Raw genomic sequence first — 9,412 nt, 5'->3', positions numbered from 1 at the left:
ATACTCAAACACTTGGAAGCTGAATAGCATGTTATTAAATATTGATTGGGTTACCAATGAGATCAAAGAAGAAATTAAAAACATCCTGGAAACTAATGACAATGAAAACACAACAATCCAAAACCTATGGCACACAATGAAAGCAGTCCTGAGAGGGAAGTTTATAGCTCTACAGGCCTATCTCAAAAAACAAGAAAAAATGGTAGTAAAGCATCTAAATCTAAATCTCAAAGAATTAGAAAGAGAGCAACAAAAAAAGCACAGAGTGAGCAGAAGGAAGGAGATAATAAAGATTAGAGCAGAAATAAATGACATAGAGACCAAAAAAAAAACAATACAGAAAATCAATGAAACCAAGAGCTGGTTCTTTGAAAGGATAAACAAGATTGATGAACCTCTAGCTAGGCTCACCAAGAAGCAAAGAGAGAGGACCCTAATAAACAAAATCAGAAATGATAGAGGCGAAATAACAACAGACCCCACAGAAATACAAAGGATTGTTAAAAAATACTATGGACAACTCTACTCCAACAAACTAGACAACCTGGAGGAAATGGACATATTCCTAGAAAAATACAACATTCCAAAACTCAATCAAGAAGAATCTAAAAATCTGAACAGTCCAATAACACTGGAAGAAATTGAAGCAGTCAACAAAAAGCTTCCAGCCAACAAAAGCCCAGGACCAGACGGCTTCACAGGGGAGTTTTACCAAACATTCAAGGAAGAACTAAAACCTATCCTCCTCAGACTACTACAAAAAATTCAAGAGGAAGGAACACTTCCAAGCTCATGCTGTGAAGCCAGCATCACTCTAATACCAAAACCAGGTAAAGACAACACAATGAAAGAGAATTACAGGCCAATATCCCTCATGAACGTAGATGCCAAAATCCTCAACAAAATCTTAGCAAATTGGATTCAGCAGTACATCAGAAAGATCATACACCATGACCAAGTTGCATTTATCCCAGGGATGCAAGGATGGTACAATAGCCGCAAATCAATAAACTTGATACATCACATAAACAAGTTGAAAGAAAAAAACCACATAGTCATATCAATTGATGCAGAAAAAGAGTTTGACAAAATTCAACACCCATTTTTGATAAAAACTCTCAGCAAGGTGGGAATAGAAGGATCATACCTCAACATAATAAAAGCCATATATGATAAACCCACAGCCAACATGATACTCAATGGACAAAAACTCACACCATTTCCCCTAAGGACAGGAACAAGACAGGGATGCCCACTCTCATCATTCCTGTTCAACATAGTATGGGAAGTATTAGACATTGCAATTAGACAAGAAGAAGAAATAAAAGGCATCCAAATTGGAAAAGAAGAAGTAAAACTGTCCTTATTTGCAGATGACATGATATTATACATAAAAAACCCTAAAGACTCCATCAAAATCTAGTAGACTTAATAAATGAATTCGGCAATCTAGCAGGATACAAAATTAACGCCACAAAATCTATGGCATTTCTATACACCCATATTGAACTTATAGAAAGAGACTAAAAAAACAAACCCATTTACCATCGCACTAAAAAAATTAAGCTACCTAGGAATAAACTTAACTAAGGAGGTAAAAGACCTCTACTCAGAAAACTACAGGACATTGAAAAAAGAGATAGAGGAAGACATAAACAGATGGAAGAACATCCCAGGTTCTTGGATTGGTAGAATCAACATCATTAAAATGTCCATACTACTCAAAGCAATCTATAAATTCAATGCACTTCCCATTAAAATACCAATGGCATATTTCACAGGCCTAGAACGAACTCTCCAAAAATTCATCTGGAATAAAAAAAGACCCTGAATAGCTGCAGTGATCCGGAGAAAGAACAAAGTAGGTGGGATCTCAATACCAGATATCAAGCTGTATTACAAGGCCACTGTTCTCAAAACTGTCTGGTACTGGCACAAGAACAGACATATAGATCAATGGAATAGAATAGAGAACCCAGAAATCAGCCCAAACCAATATGCTCAATTAATATTTGACAAAGGAGGCAAGAACATACAATGGAGTCAAGATAGTCTCTTCAGTAAATGGTGCTGGGAAAATTGGACAGATACATGCAATAAAATGAAACTAGATCACCAACTTACACCGTACACAAAAATAAACTCAAAATGGATAAAGGACTTAAATGTATGATGGGAAACCATAAAAATACTAGAAGAATCCAAAGGCAAAAAAATCTCAGACATATGCCGAAGCAATTTCTTCACCGATACAGCTCCTAGGGCATTGGAAACTAAAGAGAAAATAAACAAATGGGACTACATCAAAATAAAAAGCTTCTGCACGGCAAAAGAAACCATAAAAAAAACAAACAAACAGGAAAGCGCACTGCGTGGGAAAACATATTTGCCAACGTTATTTCTGATAAGGGCCTAATCTCCAACATTTATAGGGAACTCATACAACTTAACAAAAAAAAGATAAACAATCCAATCAAAAAATGGGGAAAGGATCTAAATAGACACCTTTCAAAAGAGGACATTCAGAAAGCCAAGAGACATATGAAAACTTGCTCAAAGTCACTAATCATCAGAGAGATGCAAATCAAAACAACAATGAGGTACCATCTCACACCTGTCAGAATGGCTATCATCAACAAATCCACAAAGGACAAGTGCTGGAGAGGATGTGGAGAAAAAGGAACACTCGTGCACTGCTGGTGGGAATGCAGGCTGGTGCAGCCACTATGGAAGACAGTATGGAGTTTTCTAAAAAAACTAAGAATGGAACTCCCATTTGACCCTGTGATCCCACTTCTAGGAATATATCCCAAGAAACCAGAAACACCAATCAGAAAGGATATATGCACCCCTATGTTCATAGCAGCACAATTCACCATAGCTAAGATCTGGAAATAGCCTATGTGCCCATCAGTAGATGAATGGATTAGAAAACTTTGGTACATCTACACAATGGAATACTATGCTGCTGTAAAAAAGAAGGAACTCTTACCATTTGCAACAGCATGGATGTAACTGGAGAGCATTATGCTAAGTGAAATAAGCCAGTCAATGAAGGAAAAATACCACATGATCTCACTCACTCATGGATAATAAAGACCATTATAAACTTATGAACAAAAATAGATACAGAGGCAAAGCAACCTCGAACAGACTGTCAAACTAGAGCGATAAGGCCCGGGAGGGTTGGGGGGCAAGAGATCAACCGAAGGACTTATATGCATGAATATAATCATAACCAATGGACATAAGACACTGGGGGGTAGGGGAGGCCAGGGGATTGTCAAGGGTGGGGAAAAAAGGAGACATATGTAATACTCTTTGTAAAACTTTAAGCAATAAAACAATTTAAAAAAAAAAGAACAAACAGATCAAAATTTTGAATAGTCTTTACCTTTAAGTTACCCAGAAATGAATAACAGGAGGAGGATGAATAGCTTGGCTAAAACTACACAATTAGCTTTGGTAACTTGGCTCTGCTTGCTATGGGCACCTGAACACGGATGTAGTTGTCCCCTTTAAATATTGGACTCTGCAGATGGTCGGGGCCGCTTCTGTCTTGGGCTTCCCGAGTGGAGGAGCGGACACTGGCCAGTCAATGAAGGCTCTCTAAACTGTAATCAGTCTGGAGTTCTGGTCATTCTGTCGCTTGCACTCCATAACATTTTCAGGACTCCATGAGCCCCAAGGACAGCTCTTTGCAGCTCAAGCAGCTAATGGTGAGCAGAACTTCTGGCAGGTGAAGAAGAGGCGCCTAGACTGGGCTGGAAGCAGACCCAAGCCAGGATGGGAGTCCAGTCTTATCCTGTCAGGGCATGGAAATGGCCCATTGCCACTTCAAAGCGCTGCGCCCCCGGGCTCAGGGTGGGGCAGCAGGGCGGCAGGGCAGCGGAGAAGCGGGGCGGGGCGGCGGGGCGGGGCGTTGGCCGGGCCGGAGGTCTGAGCCAGAGCTGGGAGGTCTGAGACATGGAGTGCTGGCCAGTTCTGCTGCTCTGGGGTCTCCCCCAGATGTGGGCAAGTCCTGACGGTGAGGGGAGCAAGGACGCCTGGGCATGGGTCTGGGAGACAGCGAGAGGGAGCTGGGCTGGGAACCGGGGCGACGCAGGAAGGGGGCGGACAGAGGCGCCTGCATCTCGGAAAACTAAGCCTGGAGCTCACGGGCGACTTGGGCGAGAACTTGGGGCTCTGAGCCTCGGCTTCCGGCACTCGGCTCCAGGGGTGCGTGGTGCTGGGGAGCTGGAGGACACCACCCCTCCTGCCCAAGGCCATCAGTTTTGTTTGTTTTCTTCCTTCTCCTTAAGCTCTGCGCCCTCCAGGCCCATCCGATCTCCACTTTCTGCCCGCGCCTGGGAGCAGCGCCCACCTCCGCTTCCTCCAGATCTCGCCCTTTGCCAACAGCAGCTGGACGCGCACCGACGGCTCTTTCTGGCTGGGGGCGCTGCAGACCCACTCTTGGAGCAATGGCTTGGACATCCACTTCCTGAGGCCCTGGTCCCAGGGCAAGTTAAGCGACCATCAGTGGGAGCAGCTGCAGCAAGTGTTCTGGGTGTACCGGAGCAGCTTCAACAGGGAGGTCCGGGAATTCGCCAAAATGCTGCACTTGGACTGTGAGCTGAGGGATGGGTCCCTGGGCAGCTGACCCCGGGAGACAGCGGAGGCAGAGGCCCAGCTGGGAGACTCTGGCCTCACCTGCTGGGATGTTCTCATTTCCACTCCTGCCAGGAAGGTTCCAGCCACTGACTCTCCAAAATATCCCTGGTTCCTCCTGCCCTGGGTCACCCCGTCTCATTTCCCGGAACTTTGGGTGGGTTAGCCCTCACATCCATGTCTTCTTCGGTTGTTCCCACCGTTAAACCATTTGATCTCCGTCTGTTCCTCTCCTCAGATCCCTTTGTGGTCCAGGTGTCCGCTGGGTGTGAGGTGCACCCTGGAAGCCCCCTAAAAAGCTTCTTCCACTCAGCATTTCAAGGAAGCGATATATTGAGTTTCCAGGGAACTTCTTGGGTGCCAGCCCCCGATGCCCCACATGGGACCGAGATGATTAGCAACGTGCTCAACAAGGACCAATACATCAGGGACACATTAGAGTGGCTCCTCAATGACATTTGCCCCCAATTAGTGACAGGCCTCCTTGAAGCAGGACAGCAGGATCTGGAGAAGCAAGGTCAGCCTGCCTGTCTCCTTCCCACCCCCCACCCCCCCTCTGTGGGGCTCCATCTGGGTTTCCCATTCTAGGGTTTCCATTCCTTTGAGGATTGGAAGAGAAAGGCTCAGGAGGGGATGGCTAAGGCCTGAGGGCATTTATTCATTCCATAGTATGCACTGAGCAACCTTTGGGTTTGTGAGTTCAGTTAAATAAGCACTGGGGTCAAACAGGATCTTTGCTTGAGGGGCAGGATGGGAAGACAAGCAGTGAAGCAGTGTGTGAAACTTGGATATGTTACAGTTGAGCACAGGGCGCTCTAGGAGTGTAGGCAGGGGCGTTAACAGGAGACTGGGTCAGGGAGACGCTAGCACAAATGGATGAAGTGACGGGAGCCTTCGTTTCCTGCGGGGGGACTGTGGGCTGCCTGAGTCAGCCACGGGGCCGGAGCCTCTAATGCAGAGGCCCCACTCCCTTGTTGGATACAGTGAAGCCCGAGGCCTGGCTGTCCAGTGGCCCCCCTCCTGGCCCTGGCCGTCTGCTGCTGGTGTGCCACGTCTCAGGATTCTACCCAGAGCCTGTGTGGGTGAGGTGGATGCGGGGGCAGCAGGAGCAGCCGGGCGCTCAGCAAGGGGACGTCCTGCCCAATGCTGACGAGACATGGTATCTCCGAGTGACCCTGGACGTGGCGGCTGGGGAGGCAGCTGGCCTGACCTGCCGAGTGAGGCACAGCAGCCTCGGAGGCCAGGACATCGTCCTCTACTGGGGTGAGAACTAGGGCCCCTCGGGGAGGGAATGTGGTTCTGAAGCACAGAGGGAGGGACAGGGAAGGGTGGGAGTGGACTGATGCAGGATAGAGGGGTTTCGGCCATGAGGCCCTGACCAGGACAGACAGAAGGAGGGCATCCGGGTACAGGACAGAGGGGAATAAAGATCTTAACTCAAAAGGCACTGAGGCGGGACGTTCCATATGCAAGAAAAGTGAGACTGAAATCCTCCCAGTTTGAGAAGTAGGCAGCACATGAAGAATCCCAGGAAGACTTATTCCTCAGGAGAGGGGATGGGAGCAGGAGAAGGCAGGGTACACAGGTAGCTGTGGTTCTCCGGTGCTTCCCGTGCGCGGGCTGAGCACCCTGCACACAGCGTGCCATCCAGTCACCTCTCCTCTGAAGCAAGTATTATTCTCACTTTATAGATGAGAACCTGAGGCTCAGCTAGGTCAAGTTACTGCCCACAGCCGCATTGTTCAAAAGAGGAAAGCTGGGCTTAGACTCAGGTCTGCCTCGCTGAAGAATTACTGCCCTTCCCCTATATGCTGTGCTAGTTTAGCTGAAATGGACTGCATTACGGATGCCCCAGCCCTGAGAAAGCTGGGCCCTCCAAACTTCAGGGGAATAGAAGTGGCCACTTTTATTGTTTTTATTAAAAAAAACTATATATATATATATATATATATATATTGATTTCAGAGAGGAAGGGAGAGAGAGAGAGAAACATCAATAATGGGAGAGAATCATTGATTGGCTGCCTCCCGCACACCCCACACTTGGGATCAAACCCAGGCATGTGCCCTGACCGGGAATACAACCGTGACCTGGTTCATAGGTCGATGCTCAACCACTGAGCTACACTGGCTGGGCCAGAAGTGGCAATTTTAAATGGGAGAGGAAATAAGCACCTGGCACCCTTACATGGGCTGACACCAGGTGGCTTGAGCTAAGGAGGAATCCCGGGGCTGAGAAACTCCTGTGTTCCTGAAGCAGAGGGGAGTCATGTGCCCGTGGGCTGGATCGTCGCAGCAGTACTGGCATCCCTCCTTCTTGTAGGCGGAGGCGTAACCTTCTGGCTTAAGAAGCGCAGGTGAGTCTTCTTTTTCCATCTCCTTTCCTCAGCCTTTGTCCCCATTCCCTCTTCCTTCCATCCCGTCCTCCACTTTTCTGAATGGTCTCTCCCTGGCTATTCTCTCACAGGTCTTATCAGGACATCCTGTGACTGTCCTCGCCACACCTGTCTGGAACTCAGGATCTCAAGTTCCCAGGACTTCGGCACCCAAGAATTGAGGATGAAAGTGAGGTGCCTTGAAGAAGCAGAGAACAATCACAAGACAGCTCTCATCACACCCCTTGTCTACTTTAAGAGAATTTAAGCATCCTACCTGTTTAGAAGCTCACGTGGTTCTTAAGAACAGAAGTGCAAACTCAGATACCTCCCAGGGACAAGCAGAGAAGGGCCGAAGCGCGGGCACCTGTGGCCATTGTTTAAACGCTGGAGTCTGCAGAGACCTGGAAAGCACTTGTCCTGTCCAGGGGGAGCAGGTCCAGCTGCTTGTTGTCAAATAGGAAGTCAGTCCCTGGGTTGGCTGTGACCTACATTTTTCAAGAAAAGCGGCAGTCTGGATTTTCATGTGAGCGTACCTGATATTAAAATATTGACTCAAACTTTTACACAATTTAGGGTGTGGAACCCCAAATACACCTCTGATAGTTAACAACAACTTGGGTGGCTTTCAGTTTGTATCTTTTGGGAAAACTTGCGGTGAATGTCAATATTGGCAGTTTGAGGACATAATTTCTATTGTGAATTTGGATTTATAAAGGGATATTTCATCTTTAAAAAGAAAGGTCAAAGAAACAGAGGTATCTCAAGCTTTTATGTAACTTGATTAAAAGAGGAGAAATCCTAGTGTATGTGTATGATATGGAAAAGAACTACTCTGGGGAGGGACATTTCTCACCAATGGGCAGTCATTTTATTCAGACTGGAAGAGGCAGTCATGAAGAGACCCCCCAAACAGGTTCTCTTACTTCTAGCTATTGAGACAATGCTTGAAAAGTGTTGAACATACCTGGGCAAGCCTGAGGTGTAGTGATGTTGGCCTAGCTGTCTTCTTGGTTCTTAGAAAGGAGGTAACTGAAAGCTAAGCGGAAAAGCAGACCTTTCTGGAGCCAAGAAATGAAAAGGTCAAGTTAAAATGATTGGGTGGCTCTCAGGAAAGTCGCCTCTAGGCACTCCAGGGCTCTGAACATCCAGAAAAAGAGAGGCTGCCCTTTGGAAGAGCCTTTGTTTGAGGACATGAAGATTTGGCTTCTTCTCTGCTGGACTTGCAGGTCAAACCTAGAATGCAGGTGAAGAACCTGCTGGCTTCTGAACCAGTGGTTCCCAAGTTGTGTTTCGTGACCAGCGGCCTTGGCATCACCTGGGAACTTATGAGTTATTTTGGCCCCCACCCCAGAACTACTGAATGGGAAACCTTGGGAGCGGGGCCCAGTTTTCTGTGTGTTAACAAGCCCTCAGGTAATGCTGATGATATTCAGCTAAAGTTAGAGAACCACTGTTCTTAGACATGTGTAATGCTGTGCAACAAATTTCTCATTATGCTTAGTGAGAATATTGGCTTGGGTTAGTCAAGGAAGGCTTCATGGACGAAGGGGAACCTGAAGCAGAACTTAGAGAGGCGGGTAGGTGAATCAGCAAGTGCACTGGTTCAGAAGACTGGAGTTCTAGCCTCTGACTCAGTTTCCTCCTGTGCCCATTGTGGCTAATAATGTCTGTCTTGATTACGCTACTGATTAAATGTTTGTGTACGCCCCGATTCATATGTTAGAAATCTAATAACCAAGGTGATGGGTATTAGGAGGTGGGGCCTCTGGGAGGTGATTAAGTCAGGAGGTCTGAGCTCTCAAATGGAATTAGTGCTGATAGAAAAGAGGTCCCTTCACCGTGTGAAGACAGCGGAAGATGCCATCTAGGATGCAGGAAGTGGCCCTCATCAAACCCTGAATCTTCTGGCCCCTTGATACTGGACTTTCCAGCCTCCAATTTGTGAAAAATAAATTTCTATTGCTTATAAGCTACCCAGTCTGTATTATTTTGTGATAGCAGCCCAGATGGACAAAGACAAATTTTCTCATAGACTTGTCTCCTAGACAAATGTGTGAAATGCGTGGCAAGCTACAATGCCTTCAGAAACGTGTGACCTGTTATTGTTTTTGGTGCCACACTGCCTTGGGGAGATGCTCTTCAGCTCAGCTTCCTCAGGCAGCGTCAAGTTTGTGAATGTATCTCACCCGGCTTTTACATTCCCAGGCTCTTCTGAAATCTTTTTTGAAATGCTTCAGCCTGAATTTACAGTGGCTTTTGTTCTTTTTTTATTATTATTATTTTTTATTGTTTTATTGCTTAAAGTATTACAAAGAGTATTACATGTCTCCTTTTTTCCCTGCCCTTGACAGTCCCCTGGGCTCCCCTACCCCCCAGTGTCTTATGTCC

General features: G+C 46.5%; 1 protein-coding gene across 1 annotated transcript; it reads left to right on the top strand.

The window, feature by feature from the left end:
* The first annotated feature begins 3,939 nt into the window (after positions 1–3,939).
* Positions 3,940–8,942, top strand: LOC138995363 (antigen-presenting glycoprotein CD1d-like). Its single transcript, XM_070395718.1, has 6 exons — positions 3,940–4,027; positions 4,302–4,607; positions 4,886–5,164; positions 5,632–5,910; positions 6,907–7,003; positions 7,114–8,942. Exons 1-6 carry the CDS (start codon positions 3,967–3,969, stop codon positions 7,133–7,135), a joined length of 1,044 nt encoding a protein of 347 aa, XP_070251819.1. The 5' UTR covers positions 3,940–3,966; the 3' UTR covers positions 7,136–8,942.
* Positions 8,943–9,412: the final 470 nt, after the last annotated feature.

The sequence above is a fragment of the Myotis yumanensis genome, unplaced genomic scaffold, assembly GCF_028538775.1.
Source record: "Myotis yumanensis isolate MYYU_CA2020_CCGP unplaced genomic scaffold, mMyoYum1.0.hap1 SCAF_17, whole genome shotgun sequence".
Lineage (NCBI taxonomy): Eukaryota > Metazoa > Chordata > Mammalia > Chiroptera > Vespertilionidae > Myotis > Myotis yumanensis.
The sequence above is the reverse complement of the archived record's forward strand: the minus strand, read 5'-3'. Positions and strand labels throughout refer to the sequence as shown.